This window comes from Buteo buteo, chromosome 16, assembly GCF_964188355.1.
Source record: "Buteo buteo chromosome 16, bButBut1.hap1.1, whole genome shotgun sequence".
Lineage (NCBI taxonomy): Eukaryota > Metazoa > Chordata > Aves > Accipitriformes > Accipitridae > Buteo > Buteo buteo.
The window spans coordinates 20377254-20397120 of record NC_134186.1 but is presented as its reverse complement, the minus strand read 5'-3'; the positions used below and the strand labels follow the sequence as shown (position 1 = coordinate 20397120).

Below are 19867 nucleotides of genomic sequence, written 5' to 3'. Positions count from 1 at the left end.
TCAAAATCAGTGGTTCGAATTTAGCCTTAAACGATCAGAAATATTATTCGAATCTATGTTGCAAATTTTACACAAAGAGTCCTAGGACCTAACTCTCCTTCTTCCATATCTACTGCATTTATGCAGGTACTTGCCTGTTTCAACAAACCAATTTAGTAAAAGAAAACTTAATCTGGTATGCATATGGATTGAAGAGCAGAAATACCATACTTTGACAGACTCTGAAAAGACAGTTTATTTAAATTGAAGCTTGAGCATCAGTAAAGAGGGTAGAGTGTACCACATCTGGAAGTGCCCTGCAGAGCAGCTCCTACCATAAATACCAGGTTTCAGCCTTCCCTTATCATTGGATATTTCAAAATTCCAGATAGCAGCTATAAACTCTCAGCTGTCAACAAATGAGAACAGCATAAAAAGCACACAACATACAGTCAACGTTCCATTTAATGTTTCTTGGAGGAAGTTTAAGGGTTTCGTTGATCTTTTCAAGCACTGTCTGTAGCTTCTGTTTCTGAGCAATTTCAGACTGAGTAACTTCAGCAACATTCAGCTTCTCACTTTCAAGTTTCTCTGAAGTGATAATAGAAGAAAAAACAGAAGAAAAAACATTGTCAACTCCATGAAGAATGCAAAGCCATTCCATGCACCCAGATGTACAGTCAAGAGACATTAGACTTCCTGGTTTTAAAATTACCTGGTTTTCCTTCCAGAGCCACTTTCCTCCACAATTCTGAGCTCCTAAAGACACAGTTCACATTTTCCCTTTATTTAGCCATTGCCACAGGGAAAGCCAAGTATTAATAAAAACCACAGTACTGGCTAACAAATATTTGCTGCAACTCCTTTTAGGGAAAACCAGATTCAAAGGTAAGGCCCATTGTTTCTATTGCTACCGGATAAAGGGTATTCTGTATGCAAGTGGCTTGTACAGCAGACCATCAAACCTAGGAAACAGATACCAACTTTAAGATTTGTTTCATCAGTCTCAGCCTCCCAGCTTCTCCATCAGACTCAGGAGATTTAAAAATTTTATTTGGCCTGTTTCTGATAAAAGTGAAGTGACACCATATTCATAGAGGTGGAAGATGCACCCAAGAAATGTGAACAAGTATTTGTGGAGGTATGAAAACAACTAAAACCTCAGGCACTTTCTTTCTATGATACCGTGGCCCTTTTCCACACTCAAAATTTGCAGTAAATTTTAAAATATTTTATAAATTGGTTTGTTATTAATTAGTACAGATTGCTAGGTATATACATACACGGCTTACTGTTTACCATTAAATAGTAAGCAAAGAAAATTTAGCAGTAAAAGCTCCCTGATAAAAACACAAGAAACAAAATGCTTGGTTACCTATCAGTTTACTTCTATGAAAGAGTATCTTATTAAAAGATATCTTAAGAGATATCTTATTTGGTAAGAGCTGACCTTGTTCTCAAAGCCAACTGATTATTTTCCCAAAGAGCATGAACGTGAGCTACCAGCCTATGAATCCTGCTTAAGAGACTGCCATCTCCATGGGTTTCTTGTGCCTCCACAGAAATCAGTCTGTGCATGGTCTCACAACAAGACCAAAGTCAGCATAGACCTGATCCACAAGGAATTAAGGGTAATGGAAAAGATTCCACTGAAATCAATAAGTGCTGGATCAGTATACACATATTTAAAGTCAGGCTGTATCTGATACGTATTTTTGGGGGTTTGAGTGAAGTCAGTGGAGGCCTGCCCATGAGAATCAAATTGCTCAGTCTGGGGCATATCCAGTCCATCACAATATATTCAATAGCTTAACCATTCATAGAAGGGAATAGTCTGTGTAGTCTTTATTAGAAGTGCTCACATGATGTTTCAAGATTCATTTAAGATACTGAAAAGAAATTTACTGGAGACTTTATGAGCTGTAATAACTAAGAAAATGGCTTCCAAGCCAACAGTTTAAAAAGCACATGCCAGCTCTGCATTAGCAGTTTCTTTTCTCTATCTGTTTCTCAGCTGAAGCTCAGTTTGCAGTCCACTGGGTACCATTACCTCAGTAACATTAAAAGCCAGACATCAAATCAGAAAGAAATTCCAACTTTCCAGAGGAACTTCGCGATGTGAATAAACTATAGTATGGAACCAGCAGAGATTAAAAACATCCACCGTTGTACTGAAAAAACCCTTGCCTTCAAACTTACTTTCCACTTGTAACACGGTTAAGTTTGTACAGCACATATGCAGATAATAAATTTAATTGGAGTGAATACTGTTGCCAAGACAAGAACCCTCCCTCTCTAGCACCCCAGGTAGGCTTTATGCTGTTCTCATCAACTACAGAGCACCACACATTGCACTGTAGCTGTAAGGATTGTGCATACAGCCTATGGCTCAAGGGTCTCATAATACAATGCTATTTTTATATCACTTAGTGGCATAAATGTAAGATGATACCAAGGCTCCTAAGTAGGAACAAGTGATCCACTTACTGACAAAGTGCCCCAACAGCGTGCACATATATTTTTTCTTACCAAATAATTTCTGCAATACTTGTCCATCATACAGGTCTTCAGCCAAGTCTTTCACAATAATCCTCTCTCCTACCAACACATCATTAATCCAGTCAATTAATACCTATATGGGAAACACAAATTTGGCAGTATGATACACTATTCATTTGCAATTTAAAACACATGTCATTTTGTACAATGATGAAAATATTTAGCAGAAAGAATACCAAAGCTGCAATGGCTCAAAATACAATCAGTCTGAAATGCCACCAGAAGAAAATAGGAAGGACTTAGGAAGGACTCTTCTAAGGTGGCTATGTCAATGCACCACAAGGTCTAGACAAATAACCAGATTGATGCAGTGCGTTCTGGAGTCAACTCTGTCCTTTACTTTCAGTAGTATTTTAACATTTTATTGTGAAGCAAAAGGTGTTGAAGTTGATTCTAATGAAGTTTCCTGCTAAAGTTCTAACCCCAAGAATGACAAAGACTATAAGGAAAGTCAGTGTAGTCTTAGACTGGGTGTGGGATGGGACTAAGAATCAGGACTCAGGATTTTAATCCAAATTCTTAAGTTTCTCTGTGCCATATCTAGAGAAAGATACTAAAACAAATGACCTGCCCATTTCACTGGGATGTACACACCACGTGGTTTCATTTAATTAATTTCTAAACAGTGCTTTGAAGTGTTCAAATGAAAGAGGCAGGATAGTATTAAAAAATAGTCCCACTTTTCTGAAAGTGTTTACATGCTTTTCATTACCTTCATTAGTTCTTGTAATTTTGGGTCATTTCTTGAATTTGGATCAATCATTGTTCGGACTTCATTTTCCTCTGGAAGGTTTAAAAGAAAGATATTAGAAACTGTTACAAGTATGACACTTTATTTTACATCAAGCTTTTATGTTGAGATGTAAAATTGTTGTGAATTACCTAGCATAGTGTCCTCAGGGTCTAGTTCGAATGGAATTGGACTGAGAGGTAAGTTAATGGCATTTATTCCTTCTTCCTGTAATTCAGATACTAGGAAATAAAAAAGAAGAGCTTGGTCAAATTTCAATTCAATTTTAGTTACTATTTCACTCTTGCTAAAAGTAGCATTAATTGTCTTAATTTCTTTATAAGAACATGACTCTATTAGATAAGCCACTAGGTGTAATTACAGCAATAGAATATAGCTAACAAAAATGGAAGGCCCGGCCAACAAACCTTTACTTGTATGAGTAGATTTTTCATACTGGATATGCACTGGATAATGGTACTGGAATCAATGCAATTTCCTCAAATCTTTTCCAGGATAAGGCCCATTATCCTCAAATTTTAAAAGGCTCGCTTGCATTTTAACAGTCCTAACATTTTAACACTAATGAATCATTTTAGCTGAGGAAAATTATTATTGCTCTCAGCTATTTCACCCTTGCGCTGGAGATGCTTCAAGTTTAGCTACTTGAGAAGAGCTAGGTCTGGCTATATATCCACACAGGAGCTGCCAGACTGGTAACTATTTAGGACTGAAGGTGCAGTCCCAGCACACGGCTACCTCCATTGTTCAGGTCAGGGACCAGCAGATTGCGGGATGCTTCTGGCCTGTGTTCTTGGCCTTTCTTTAGCAAAAACCATGGCAGCAGGACCCAGGTGTAAGACAATGAACCCTCATAAGTAACGCCTTAGTGTGGAGTCCAGACATAGGTTGAGAAAGAGCTTGGACGCAGTAATGGGGAAGTAATCCAAGATCCCACAGTCTGGAGATGCCCACAGTTGTCAGGAAATTCGGATGAGTTCTTCCTCAGCCAAAGTCCCCTAATGCTGCAAAAATCAATGTTCTTGTAATACATGCTCTGAGAACATAGGAACAGAGAGATCCAGAGAAGAAGTGTAAAAGCAGTCCTGCCACTAGTTCTGTACTATACAGGTTCTGTACCTGGTACAGTTCAGAGCAACTTCATTCATTCCTCTGGGTGACCCAAATTTCAATGGGTTGCAAAGACAAACCCCTTCCTTCACTGCCTAAACATGCCTCCGAGAATAAATACAAACAAGCCAATACACTAATCCTACTGCTATGGAAGAACACATAGCACTGTGCAGGGAGGGCAACCACTCTGATGATCAGAAAAGTTTGTATCTTGCTGTGTAATCAAGAAATCAGTGCAAACCTGATTTACCAAACCAGGAAAAGAGCCTCGCTGTCTTATGAATGACATGTAAGTAATGTTGTTTTGACCACTCATTTTCCAGTGTACAGACCTTTAATAGAACTGGTTGTTAGCACAACTGTTCCAGTCAGAGTTTAAACTTAATAACTTAAATCAACCATCTTACATGTGCCCTAAAGATTCAGGTAGCTGTATACACCTTCTGACATGAACTAAAATACATGATTTATGTGTAGATGCAGATTCACCATCTAACATTTCAGATTTACCACCTGAAGCTTTCCTCAGTTTATTTTGAAAATTACAGAAACAATTTCGGTTTGGAGAAAACAGAAAAGTAGAAAGTGACAGTAGAGATCTTGTGTTTTGTTCCTGGCCCCATGACTGCCTTGTAACTTAGCTTTTGGAAAACAGTTTAACCTTTCTGCCTTAACTTCCTGTGTGCAATAAGTACAGCTATGTTTCACATGAACACTGTGATAATTAGTCAGTTGGTGTGATAACAGTACTTAAGACTTTCCAAATATTTTCTACGCTCTGTGAAATGTTTTGTGCTCTGCCAGATGAAATGCCTGTGCACATTTCAAGAGCCTGTATAGCTGTATTCAGGCATCTATGTAAGATTCATAGCAATAATGGCTGTTAGAGTGCTTATTACTTTTAATTTACAAACATAACTTTGAAAAATCCACTACCTTCACTACTGAAACACTAACTTCACCCCATACACTCACCCTGCTTGTGTATCTGTAAAATACAAATACTGAGCAGCTCTAAAGAGTCGTAAAATAATGTTGACAATAATAGTTCCCTCGATTGTTGTATATCCTCTAAAACTGATGGCTGAGAGCAACGGACCAAATTAATCCCTCATGTAACTCCATTGAGTTCTGAGGAGTTATTGCAAGGATGAATTTGGTCTAGCATGTACAATCTCAGGAACTGTTTACATTTAATGGCAATTTTTTGAACTGCTAGCACTCCTTAGTGAAAATCGTTGTTGGTTTTATTAACCTCTTTGGTTTTGTTTTTTGGGGTAGTTTTTTTCTTTTTTTTTTTATTTTAGTCCAAAATGGGCATAAAGACGTCAGTGGATAGAAAACTTCCATGTGGAGGTCCTTCTGTTCTGAAATGTTCAATTCATGCAGGACTTCTGCACAAAGGTTCCTAGGCAGAAAACGTTTTTTTCACATCAAGCCCAAGACAGAGCATAGTAAACAAAACCTCTTCAAGCCAACTGGCTCCACTGAGCTCTCCTATCCTGAAGGGCTGGATGCTCTGCTTGAGCAAGACACACTGGAGGAAGCAGTCAGCTCACTTTCCTAGTGACGGGCAGTGGGGAAAGCTTTTGGCTCCTCTCTCGAGGGAGCGACCCACTGGCAGAGCTCACTGACACTTCTCCAGGGAGACGGAGTGGACCATTCAGGGCTGATTGTTGCGTAAGGCATTCTTTACAGGCCTAGTGAACCTCCCCATATTTGTCCTCCAATGTGCACAACTATTACATTCTACTTTTAATAATATGACCTTCATCATATTATCAGCGTTTCTGAAAATAAGAGAAAGCAAACAAAAAAACACCATATCTTTTCATGGAAAGGGAACATAAAATACAAATAAAATAATAATAAATATAAATGAGAAACTAATACATTGATCTGTTCCAGAATGTACTGCAAATGTTACAGTTGTTGTACAGCAGGGGCCAAGTCCTGCCTTGCTGTACGCAGGTATACACAAGTGGTGGTCTTGTTCCCCCAGGCAGCTCACCCAAATTGCATACATTTCTCACGCTTGCCTGAGCCATATGCAGAACCTACTCAATAGACCTCTGGATGATCCAAAGATCCCAGATGGATCCAGTTTACCAGAGAGGACAGCTCCTCCTCAGCCACTGCATTCTGTAGTGCACAACCCATGCCCAAGGCTGGTATTAGTCCCATAATAAAGGCTCCTGCCCTCCTGTACCCTACAAGCAGGAAACATGATGGAGAAACCCTGAGCCTGATAGCATCTTTTTCATTTCTTTCCCAATACTGAAGAGGAAACGATTTAACTACAGATTAACAATAGTACTAAAAGGAGCAGGTAAGAACACATGCATTATATCAGGTTGTACGTAAAGGGAGAGAAAATGTATTATGTAGTATGGCCTCACTTTCTAAGAATTTCCATCAAAAAAGTTCCATGACAAACCACTATTATACACTTAGGTGTTTATAGAGGAACCACAAAAATGTGATTGAGGTTAAGAGTTTGCACACTACAGTTTCAGCAGAGGAATCAATTTTTCAGCTGCTTTTCATTAATTTTTTTTAATTAATTTTCATGAAAATCACTTCAGCAATTTAGTATTTTAATAAAAACAAAGCACACAGGTTTGGGACAATTTTTGCAGCAGCTGACATGAAAATAAAATCATCTAATTTCTTGAAATACTTCAAGGAATTACTTGGAGCATCACTAAGACCTCCACTCTGAGTCTTACAGTGTAAAGACCCAGGAAGAGAGGAAGGGACATAGCTGCAGCAGTCCATCTATAGCACACCAGCTGCCAGGACCTGTAGCAGTTCCTCTGAAGGACAGTATCCACAGAGTTGACTGCTTGACATGGGGCATGCTTGGCCACTGGACGACCCCAGCAAGTAGAGTTAAGAGCGCTTTTCTGTTCTCACCCTCTGCTGCAGCCCAGATACAGCCCAGTGCATCAGCTACCACGGAGCTTGTTCACATTGTGCTTATATTGGTATGATTAAGGACTACATCCTTTTGGACATGAGAGGAAAATCTAGTCCTTCATGGTTTTTTTTACAGTCACCATACTGAGTGGAACTGGGGGTTGAATGTACTTTTAAAGCAAGACCCTTAAAAGCAACCAAGTCACACGTGGGCCAGAAAAATCTCTGTGAATTGGCAATGTGAAAGTCCTGGTTTTAACTCTGGATAAGGAATGGACACTTCTGCTCAGACTTCTGATTTGGCTCCACATGCCAAATTTGTTATGATGTAATGAAGTGCAACTCCATTGCTATCAGCTGTCAACAGACTTCCTCCTATCATGCCAGCACCAAATTTGGCCCCAGAGCTGGGGAGCCCACAAGCTTGTATCAACAGCAACTACAGCAACTATTTTAAGCTGGATAGAGTTCTTACTGGTTTAGATGCTCTAGGATTACAAGGTCATAAACCTATGCTATCAAATCCACGCGGGTGCTCTGAGCCAGACTTTGCCCTTTGATGCGTGCATCCAACTGCCATTGCAACTGTTGGACGCTGAGCACATCTGAAAGTGGAGTACTGCCCATACGGTTTAAATTGGCTTAATTCCTCTAGTACATGCAGCCTGTTGCTCCACATTGTATTTATTAGACAGTTTCATTTGGGTTTTTTACTTGTTTATTTTGTGTGCTGAAGGCTTTTTGCTGCCCTGTTTAGTATTCAGGGCTTAATGTTATTCTGATTTGAATGAAACACATCTTATTATTTAACTGAGCTCAGAAATGCCACATCACCCAATGCACTCTTTGTGGTTTAGACGTATTTTAGCATATCTATCCAAAGAATCATAAAATAAATACAGCAAGATGTAGTGTTAAATGGTCTCTCCTCGGAGTGCTACAGCCATGTCTTTCCATCTAATTGATTCCGTACTTACAAAACTAAAATTACTCAAGTGCTACAACACTAATGGATTGATTCTGAAAGTTTGTGATTAGCTAGAACCGAATCCTAATGTTGGAGGAACACAGTGACACTATGTTTCTAACCTCAATCTTTCAAAACCAGGAGATTTAAATATATGCATATACACCTACATAAATATATACATACACACTTCTGTAGTTCTTTAACTGCCTTTCTAATGTAAGGGGTTTTCATTCAAGGTCGTCTTTGCCATTTTTAAGGTTGCAAATACTTTGGTTTGTTTGGAGGGGTTTTTTTTGTGGAAGCTGAGATTCATTGACATTCACATGACTCCAGGAGTTTAAGCTTTCTACAAAAAGTCAAAGGACAAACTACCTGACGTTGTAAACTACTATGGTAGACAGTAGCTTTACGTGCTGTGTCTCTATCTTAAGCTACTCTTTCCTGGAACAAGCACAACTTGGAAGGCTAGCTGCAGACATCATATGGCCAGAGCAACACTGGATATTTGTATATACACCCACATTCAAACATGCATGTTTATGCTATATAATGTTTATGTATGTAGCCAAAAATTACAGCCAGTTTAAAAAAAAGTGCTGATTTTCAATAAGAAATGTCTTTACTACTCTTCTACAAGACAGAGATACTCACTCAATTATAGTTGAGCCAAATTTAAATAAATCATTTTTGGTTTCATATTCTCTTTACTGGGTGCAAATTTCTGATAAATGCTCATGACCGTGATGGCTTGCTTTCAAAACCACTTGTGCACAAGAGCAGCTTTACTTCTTCTACAGACTTGATAGTCTTCAATGCAGGCTTGAGTGTAAATGACTGTATCTGCACAGATTTCAGTGGATTTATGCTGATTTATACCAGCTCACCGGCTCAGTGTGATTCCTATTCCCCCTCACATACTCCAGTTTTATACCCTGATATAATTCCAGTGGAGTAATTCTGAACTTGTACTGGCAAATGTGAAAAGAGATCCAAATTACCGAAGATGGTCAGAGAATGAGAGAAAAAGTAGCAAAAGCATTTTCAAAAAGTATTAGTTTAAGCTTTTACAGAATGATACTATTTAGTCAAGCAAACTTATGCGATTGCTTTCTGGGCCATGCATGCAAAATGTTATTTTCCAATGCTTGTGTGTGTGCATCTTATAAGTCCACAAAGGGAAAAGAAAATATTAAATCTAAAATGGTACTGCCTAGTTTTCTTGAATACATAATTCATCCAATATGGATTCTGGCAGCTTAGCTTTAACTCTGAAACAAAAGAAATCCACACAAAAGACAATAAATCTGCATTACACATGGTACTAAAATGATCCAATGCATTTATAGATGTTTACAAGTTTGCAGAGTGTGACACAGCGTCCACCAGAAATTTGATATTCACAGCACAAAACATCATAAACATATGTCTGCAACTACAAAGGGGCCTTTTTATGTGGGGATCATTGTTAAAATTGTCTTCAGAACATAAACCTTAAGTTGTAAATGCTACTCCCCATTTATTCTCCAAGACATAACAAATGAGGAAAGAAAAGCAGAGATATGTTTGTAATTGAAAATGTTTCTCAGGAAATGATCTGTACAGGAACATCATTCTCATTCCATTAACTGCTGACTCCAAGCCAACCATTTGTAAAAGTAAATAAATATGCAAACTGGCTGACAACAATGTGCCTGCCTTTAATGTTACTGCTTTAGTACCCAATCTCCAAAAAAGAATCTATTTTCTTTTCTCATTTCTCCATTACACCAAACATGGCATACACACAAAAAGAATGGGAGAAATGCTGTTCACAAAAAAGAATGGGAGAAATGCTATAATTTAATTTTCATGTATGCAATACAAATTAAATGCTTATTGCCTTGAACTTTCTTTAAAGTCCAAAGCTACTCTGAAGTACCTCAGTGACTAGCTTGCTGCTCCTTTCTTTTTTTGCAATTAAAAGGGAAAAAAATCCCATAGATAGACAGATCTCTGGTCTGAGTAGGTAAAAACAACCAACAAAATAGGCAGCAAACTCGATCCTTTTAAAGAGAACATATGATTTTCTTCGCCATGCCACAAATAGCTTCATTAAGCCCTACATGCTTTCACATTTCATTTGCGATGAAGGTTCTTCTCAGAATTTTCCTGTAGTTTCTAAGAGGTAACAAGTGGTGCAGCGTCAAGCTAACACACAGATGTCATTCCATTCATTCCTTCAACACATCCTCTAAAATACATAAGCTATACCTGCAGATGTTTTGAAAAGCCTGTCACCCTATAGAAGTGTTTAAAATATCACTGAAAAAAAACCCAAAAGACAGTGTTGGGAACAAATACAGACAGAAGTTCAAGTGACACTGATTTTCTTTCCCTCACTGAAGAAGCAGCCATGCGTATGAGAAATGCCGGGACCATTCCAAGTCCTTATCAAAATGTGCTGCGCTGAATCTGATCCCAGCCTGAAAACTCCTCAAACAGCCTCAGATATGTTGGTAGCGTCTTTGTGCAAAAGATACCTACAGGTTGTTAGCTGGTCTGCACATGGTATCCCTAAATGCAAAATATTTTATTGAAACAAATCCTTTGACAGCTAAGATTTCCAATTTATTGAGATTTATTGAGGGATCTCAGAACTGATTTATTGAGATATGTCAGAACTACATGGAGTGCTTGGGGCTATATGGAGACAGAAGGGACAGCATTTGTATTCTCCTCACCAATATTTTGATATTTCTTGAGTTATAACAGATCTGCAGGTAGCAACATCCAGAAGAGGGTCAGACAGACCTCTTGGTGTAGTCCTCACCCAAAGCAAGTGGAGGCAATTGTTAATCCTATATGCTCACCAGCTTGCTGCAACAGTTTTTTCCAAATACTGTGGAGTGGAGAAGCTGATTTTATAGGACTGACTTGCCTTGTTCGTTTAATCACCAACCAGCTAATAGTAGCTATTCCAACATCAACAAGAGGCGCTCATGCAGAAAAGACAAAACCAAAGATCTGTTCCAAGAAGTCTTTCCCAGCTCAACAAGTTCTAGCTATTCCTAAGAGAAAACCCAAAAATAGTTCTTAGGAATGTGAGGGCACACTAGTAGCAAGCTGAGGATTTCCTGAATTTCTTGCTCTTTTCTCCTTGTGTACATAAGCCTTGTTTTTGAAGGAGAAAAAATTAGGTGTCAGACCCACTGCATCTCAGTAATCTAGATGACTACTTATTCTTGGAAGAATTAGAAAAATTACTACATTTACTGGAAAGTTAAAGTTCCTTCTCAGGGATTGCAAATTGGTTTATGTATCACACATGGCCAGTATTTTCAAACTGTAGTTCCTAGAGCTGCTTGTGTTTTAATATAAGCATCTGGTCATCTTCAAGGAATGACTTTATGACAAAGGATCAAAAGATTTGTAGTAAGTGGCCAAGTATTTCTAATTCCCAGAAGGAAAAAACAAAACCAAAACCACCGTAACATCTTCTGAGAGCTCCTCATGCTTCAAGATCCTTCTTTGGTATCAAAGTGTCCTGGTTTCAGCTGGGATAGAGTTAATTGTCTTCCTAGTAGCTGGTACGGAGCTATGTTTTTGAGTTCGGCATGAGAAGAATGTTGATAACACACTGATGTTTTCAGTTGTTGCTAAGTAATGTTTAGTTTGAAGTCAAGGATTTTTCAGCTTCTCATGCCCAGCCAGCAAGAAGGCTGGAGGGGCACAAGAAGTTGGGAGGGGACACAGCCAGGGCAGCTGACCCAAACTGGCCAAAGGGATGCTCCATATCTTGTGATGTCATGCCCAGTATATAAACTGTGGGGAGTGGGGCTGGGGGGATCACCACTTGGGGAGTAACTGGGCGTCAGTCGGCGAGGGGTGAGCAATTGCCTTGTGCATCACTTGCATATTCCAATCCTTTTATTACTACTATTGTAATTTTATTAGTGTTACCATTATCATTATTAGTTTCTTCTTTTCTGTTCTATTAAACCACTCTTATCTCAACCCACAAGTTTTACTTTTTTTTCCCCGATTCCCTCCCCCACCCCACTGGATGGGGGGCAAGTGAGCAAGCAGCTGCGTAGCGCTTAGCTGCTGGCTGGGTTTAAACCATGACACAAAGTCAACCAAGATAAAGTCTGAGGGTGACACCAAGGCTGGACAAATAGCAAACACAAGGAAGATGGGATAAGGGTGACCCAAAGAAATTAAAATAATAATGGATACAAATATGCAGATTTATTACTTATCTGCATGACTGGTAGCTTGCTGTCCATGCTTTGCTCTCTTTGCATCAATCCTGAGCATCTAACCATGGTTCTCAGATTCAGTACAACAAATGAGAATTGACTTGTGACATCTAATTCTCTCCCCTCCCCCCTCCATTTTAAGGGTTTTCAATTTCTTGCTACAGTTAATATTTGTGCCTAACACACAGATGTTTTCTAAAAGTCTCTGCAGTGTGTCCTAGGGAACTGAAGGTTCTTGTCAAGGACAGAATCAGGATCTAATTTGGGAACTGGGGTCTAAAGACCGGCCTTCAACATGGAAAAACTAGGCTGTGGCTTTGGCTGGATGAAGAGAAATGCAGCTACATTTTTAAAGAAAACGGGCGGGATTTGTTGAAGGGCAGAAAATTGAAACCTTAAAATGGCAGAAATATATCTTCTAGCATACTGAAGAATAAGCTACCCTTTGGGGTTCTCTTGACCAATGTAGAGGTTAGTGTGCATTTGACAGCAGAAAAACTTCAGGTTTGGACTGTTACAGCAAGGACTACAGAAACTGTAAACTTGTTTCCCCATCCTTATTTCATATGAGTGTGCATCATCAAGATGCAGATCTGATGTGTGGAAGCCCTCCTGTTCTTATCCAGCCATACAGCGTCAAGTGTCATTTCAGGGACAGAGAGGAATTGCCACGGGCTGTGGCAACCCCTGCCTAGAAGGAGGACTTCAGTCAGCTGGCATAAATCACAGTGTGGTGGGATCAATCGTATGGCTGTGGTACTCTCCTAAAACACATTTACACAAAAGTGTAAGATGATGATGATGCAAGACAGGACTTCTTTGGTAGCACAAACTGGAAGCTACATTTGGCTTAGGAAAGCAGAGTTAGTTCTCAACTTGCATAGGAACTAAATCAACACTTTCCAGTCTAGGTTCTCAAATCCCTTAATCAGAATTAATTTGTTTAACATCCCACCAACAGAAGAAAACAGCATTATCCCCATTCTGCAGCATAGAAAGTGATGCACTTCTAGATTAAGGAATACATTTAACGTCTCCTTTCTGGAGACACACATTCCCCTTGTAAAATGGAAGCTAGGCACTTAAAAATACAGCCTTAAAAAAACCTGTCTATAATGTTACACTTAGCCTGATGTAGAATGGACAGGAATACCCACACCTCTTGCCTCCCAAACCCGTATCATAGTAAAGAGAACACCCTTCTTTTCATATAACCAGTAGTAATGATTTTCATCCAGCGTTGTGCCTTGCTTTTCACAGGCACTGCCTGGTACCCTCCTGTGCATTCCTGATCTTGCTCATTTCCTTATAAAACTCAGACAGCTGTTCCAACTTTGAAATGCCCTGACTCAAAAAAATTACCTTACTGAACTGTCCATCTGATTATGGTGTTAACGTGTTTCTTATTAGGAAACAAGTTGCAAGCAATGCAAGCACCAGCACTGTAAGGGTAAACCCACAGCTCTGAACTGTACATGAATCTCAACAGTCTTTTCCAAGGTATCTCAAACAAGCTGTACGTTCAGAGCAGCACTTGCTACCACCTGTCAAGCGCTGTCAGACAAAGGAAACCCCTCTGTGTAAACTCCTGCCTCTTCAGTGCATTTCATGGGTTGCTGTCATTACCAATGTATCAATTTCAGCATGCAAGACATTCATAGCAATAGTAGCTGTGGCAGTATTTCCTACTTCACAGGTGAACACACCAAAAATTGCAATTTTCAATTGTCCAAGTAAATAACCTTAAATGGGTTTTGCTTCATAGCACTAACACATTCAGAGTTTCCCAGATATAATCTGCAGCCTTCAGTTGTTGTTGTCATAAATGAGTTTATGTTAACATTCCTATTAGAAAGTGTTTAGTACTACAAAATTTTCATTTTAATAAGCATGAATATTAAAACTTACCTACTGCATGACACATAGCCTATTTGAAAATTGCTATCTCAAGCATGCTTTTGACTACAAATTACAATTTTCCCTGAGTGGAAATTCAGCTAATAAAAATCACTATTTTCACACTGGATCCAGTATTACTTAAGGACTGAATTTGTACCACACTGAAGCTAACAGAAACATATGAAATACCACTAGCATGAAACAGCTAATTCTATCTTACTCATATTGCAGAAATATTTTCATGGAATAGCATACAAAATTAACAAACTGCTGTATTTTCTTCCTCTTTTACCCAGGAAAAACAAAGTCTGGCAAGGGCAAGAAGAAAATAAACTCCCATTGTTATCTTCAAAATATTACAAAACAAAAATAACTTACCATTGCAAAAATATAAGGTCAGAAAACAGTACTCCTAAAGTATCACAGAAATGAAGATGAAAAATAACTGAATGAGTTGGTCTAGTCTCCTACCTTTAGGGCAAAATGCTCCACAGCCCATCATAGGGTCCCTGGGCCACCCTCATAGTGCATCACAGGGAAAACTGCAGTCTGTAAGGTGTTTGAAGCCCCTTGCTATGCAGGCCACTTTGCTGCTGCTCTTCAGAGAAGCTGTATTAGCTTTAGAGCCTGTTTTCCAACAGAATAGTCCAAGCACATCTTAACTCTCAGCTCAGAGCATCGCTTCAGAACAAGTGACTGACTGCCTATATAATTTAATATGATGCCACATGAGACTCATAGACCATCTGCAAAAGAAACTAAATCTGCTTTTTGCAGCTTGGTAAGTTGCATTCTGAATGCTAGGATGCAGTTTTGACTGTGTGCTTTTGTTATCAGTCATATAACTGAACAAAATGCTCAAACAGCAAGCATAAAGCACATGTTTTTACCAACTGCAGTCCGTTTCTGCTGTAGTTAACTTGTACCTTTTCCCCTTACAACTGAATAAAGTCATAATTCCCCTCAAAGCATAAGAAAGGTCTAGGCACAGACACGGCAACATTGGAAGTAAAATTTCCTTCTTCTTTTTTTTTTGGTGAAACAAAAGCTGGTCAACAAAAGCTACAGAATCCTTGAATCCTGTTGCCAGAATTGAGATGCACATGTGATGTTACCAAATTCAGGTCCTGACCACAGTACTCCTTTCTCTAGAAATACTTTCCTACTGAAATAATTAGCAAAACTCACATGGAAGGAGGAGTAAGCTCTAAAACAGGTAAAAGCATATAAAAAGCTAAACAAAAGAAAGGAGAGGTATGAGCCATCAAAAGAATAAAAAACTACTTGTAAGAAATGAACTAGTTTTATAGGCTATGCATCCTTCCAAAGACGGACAGTAATTAAAAGATAATCTAAAGCAATTACTTACTCAGGCTAAAAATCAAATTGCTATGAAGTTGTCTACAGACTAAAATTTTTCAGAAGCTGTAAAATGTTTAAGTGTCTGTTTCAGCTTGGTGTAGGATGAGGGAAGTGACGCTTCCCTGGCTCATTTCTAAGTCATGGAAAGTGGCTACCTTTCTAGCTTCCAATTGAACTTAACTTAAAATACCAGTTCCAAAAGGCAAGTATGGAGAACTGAGAGGTATTTATTGTTTGGGGTTATTCAGCTGTGCTAAGGAACATTCCTCTCCCAGGTTTCGTATCAGATGTGATTCCTTGCAGAAAAAGACATAGAGCTCTCATCACTGTTCTGAAATCACATTCTTCGCCAGTTTTAAGGAATCTCTGATGCACATCTGTCTGCAGCTACTGGGTCAGTCCTAAAAGAAGCCTTTCCCCATCAACAGCCCTATTTCATGCTGTACTCACAAGTAGTAATGGGGGTCCCCACCCTGACTCCTAGAGTCCCATTGCTTTCTGGCACTGGGAAACTGGATTGCTGAACTGCTGAATAACAGCATTCAGTTACAGGACAATACTGAGCTGGCAGTTCTTTACCAAGCTTTCCTTTTCTTAACTTCTGAATAGAACCGTAAGTGTCCCAGATACTTTATTATGGCAATCCCATTTGGGAGGTAAGTACAGCTAAAGGAAAACCATGCACCACTTGAAACAACAATAAGTATGCTGAAGATGATTATACGTTCAGAAAATTCACAAAGTCTGAAGCCACAGCAACATGCATCATCAATTCAACCTATTTTATAAGTAATTATTTATACCTATTTCTAAAGTGGCACTTTTTTACATGCACAAAAATAGCAATTTTACAAAAACAGTAAATGACAGTTGGTGGGGTTTTTTTATTATGAGTTTTTGTATCTACAGTAGCAGCCAAAAGATCATGTCCAGGTAAACTGTTCTAATAGGGGCAGTTAAGAGTAAGGTAAGAACGCTGCAAATTAGCTAAAACAGAGCTGCTTTCTCAGAGGGCATAACATGGCAAGAAATTGACAATAGCAGGTCTGAAGTGCATAGCTCAGCGACCAAGTAGAGGAATTTCTAATCATAATCTCTGTAATCCATTTTCACTTGCCACAAACATAAATTCAAGTGAGAGTTAATTTCTAATTCCTGTAATCTAACAATAACAACAACAAGGCCATCATTCAAAAAACCTGTGCACGTCCCCTTTCCCTTAGCAGAGATCACTGCAGGGAAAAAACCAGCACATTGGTAAGATGCTTTGGGCCTAGAGTTTCCCAAACTGTTCCTAAGTGTTCACTTCCAACCCCACAATTTTCAGCTTTGTAAAAACAGAAGTATAGCCAGGGAGGACTAAAGCCTTTTTCAAGCGGTTTTGGCCATCAGTACAGGAAACAATTCAAAGGCAACATGACACTGATAGCTTAATTTGTGAAAATGGATAAATACCGTATCTGCCACATAGCACATTAACCCATGTAACAAATAAATACAGAAATAGCACTGCAATACTTGGTTAAAAGGGTTTAGTTCACAGAGGAGGAAATTTAATTAAAGCATGTAATGTCAATTACTGTCATTTGTAATTTTATTTTGCTTCCCTAGAAACAATACAGATGCAGGATTCTAAAGTTACCTGCATCTTTGATGCAAATGGGATAAAATTATCTAGGTTCTGAGAAAATCCAGATAGTAGTAGGGGAAAAAAAAAATATGTATTTTTACCTAACCTCATTCATGGATCTTCTTCAAAGTGTTGATTACATGAGGACTGACATGCCTCCAATTTAAACATATAAGCCAACAACCCAGACCTGAAACAAGATTTTTATGTTTTAAAAATTGTGTTAAGTCATCAGAAAGTTTGGGAGGGGAGCAACAGCCTAATTCTCAGCTACAGCCTTACCAAAGCCAACAGAAGAGCACTGATTGATATCAGAGGAGAATTTGGCTTACTGTTTATACCGACTGATTTCAATTGGAAAATTACAGGGCCAGGTCCTCAATGCTTCTGTCTCCTTCATTCTGCTCTGTGCAAAAGTGACAGAGACCTAGGAGCCATGTAGAAGACTCCAAGTATCTCACCACCACAGTAATAAACATTGCCAAATCTTGTCAGTCCTTCTCCTTCGCCATACGCAATGCACTGCAGTATCAGCATTCATTTCTGCTTTCACACAAACTGCTTTTCAGCAGTATAGCTCAGTGCTGCACAGAAGCATCCTACCCATACTGTATTCTGTTGAAGTCAGGAAATAATACCAGAAACGGATGAATTAAACTTACTGTCGGTGAAATACATGTCAGATATATTTCTACCTTGCAAACTACCATCTGAGCTACCACTAGAATCAGCAGGAGAAAATCTGCTGTAAAGACCTCCAAGCCATTTTCCTTTAAGTACCACCACTTCTAAATACAGCAAGCATCCTATCTTTGAAAAAAATCACACTTTCCTCAATAGTGTAATGCTACAGTAAAATGGTGATTAGAATTATAGGAAAGAGCTAACAAAAGAAAGACAAAACCAATCAGATGCTTTCTTATGTCTCTAAATGATACACATAAATCGTGTCTATCAGGTTCCCCCAGGCTATTTCAGGAGTATACAGAACACAAAATGATGCAGATTCATTACAAAAAGTCTAAATCTAATCTACTTGAATTTAAAATGCCAGAAATCACATAAATGGAAGATGAGAAGACAGAACTCATATGTTATACATAAACAGAAACAAGAGTCATGCAAATTGGGAGTCGCATAAAATGCTCGGTTACCAAGAAATTATTGGTCAGATGTCTGGCAGTGCCAAAGTCTGTTGGTGTACAACTGCAGTGAGGAAAGAGGTGTCTCCAGACTGCCTTTGTGCCTTCCCCAGTCCTCAAAAGTATGACATAAGGCTGGCATCTGGGATTTCAGGGGTGGCTTTGGGGGTAAGGGTGACGTTTAACCTCCCTTCCCCATTCACCAGGGCTAAAATCCAGAAGTGAAAAATTCCAAAACAGACTGCGTAATGTAAAGGGAGGAGGTAGATACCAGAATTATATTTTTAGACATGCAAAGTATTAAACTGTGTCCTTCCCAAATAACACAGGTGCATGTTGACAAATGTCATTCAAAAGGGGCAATTCCAACTAGACCTAGGTGGCAAATGCAAAAAATGAGACTGTTGACAAAAATAAAATACCATTGACATGACACAGTTCACCTATAATATAACTGACAAATGGCTAAAAATATGTTGACAAGGTCCTGAGGGACTACAGCTCCCCCAGTATGTTACTATTATTTGTAGTGTACCTTGCAAGGTCCAAGTGTTACTAAATGCAGGCAGGCCCGTTACCTTTTTCCCTAAACACACAGGAGAAAGAGAATGATGTTATAGTTATAAACATACACACTTTTTTTATGCCTTATATCATAAACAAAATCTTTAGTACAACCATACACACACACAAAATCAGATCATTTGGAACACTCGATAATACAGCCTCTCTCTCTTAACAAGCAAGTCTCATTCCATGCCATTAAATCAAGACACACTCTGGTCTAAAACTTTCAACTGGAGCCAGGCTTGTTGACGTGTTATGTGCTGACATTTTAAACTGAATGCAGGAATTACCCTCATTTTCTAAGTTATGCTGGATCAAAATCTAAACGTCAGCAATGCTACTGAAAATACAGAAACAACCTCAAAGTCAGCAGAATCTCAGCGGCATAAAACTAGTATGCAGATCAGACCTAAATCACAACTCCTGCTGATTTCTCTTGCGGCACAAAAATATTACTTTGCAAGAGTAAAGGCAGCACAATTGGTTACCAAATAGCTTACTCAGTGTTATGATATTGTTTCTCAAGTGAAAAACTACGGTGTACTGATTTGCAAGGATGTCCAAAATCGGCTCAAAGTTTGTGCCAGAGTAAGGGGAAAAACCCATTGATTTATAGACCTGTGCATTAACAAGCCCCTCTTTCTTGTTACTCTCTCTCTGCCTTCCATTTAGTCTTCACATTACTTGAGTTGGATTTCCTCTAGGCCTGGGTCCTATTCACTAAACTGCATTAATATA

General features: G+C 38.9%; 1 protein-coding gene across 1 annotated transcript in view; it reads right to left on the bottom strand.

The window, feature by feature from the left end:
• Positions 1-19867, bottom strand: part of PARVA (parvin alpha) — a 69723-nt gene that overhangs the window by 21551 nt on the left and 28305 nt on the right. Inside the window, exons 2-5 of the mRNA XM_075048120.1 lie at positions 3421-3510; positions 3251-3321; positions 2509-2611; positions 430-570 (exon numbers count right to left, since the gene is read on the bottom strand). Coding sequence (XP_074904221.1) covers positions 430-570; positions 2509-2611; positions 3251-3321; positions 3421-3510 — 405 coding nt within the window. The remainder of the gene's footprint in view (positions 1-429; positions 571-2508; positions 2612-3250; positions 3322-3420; positions 3511-19867) is intronic.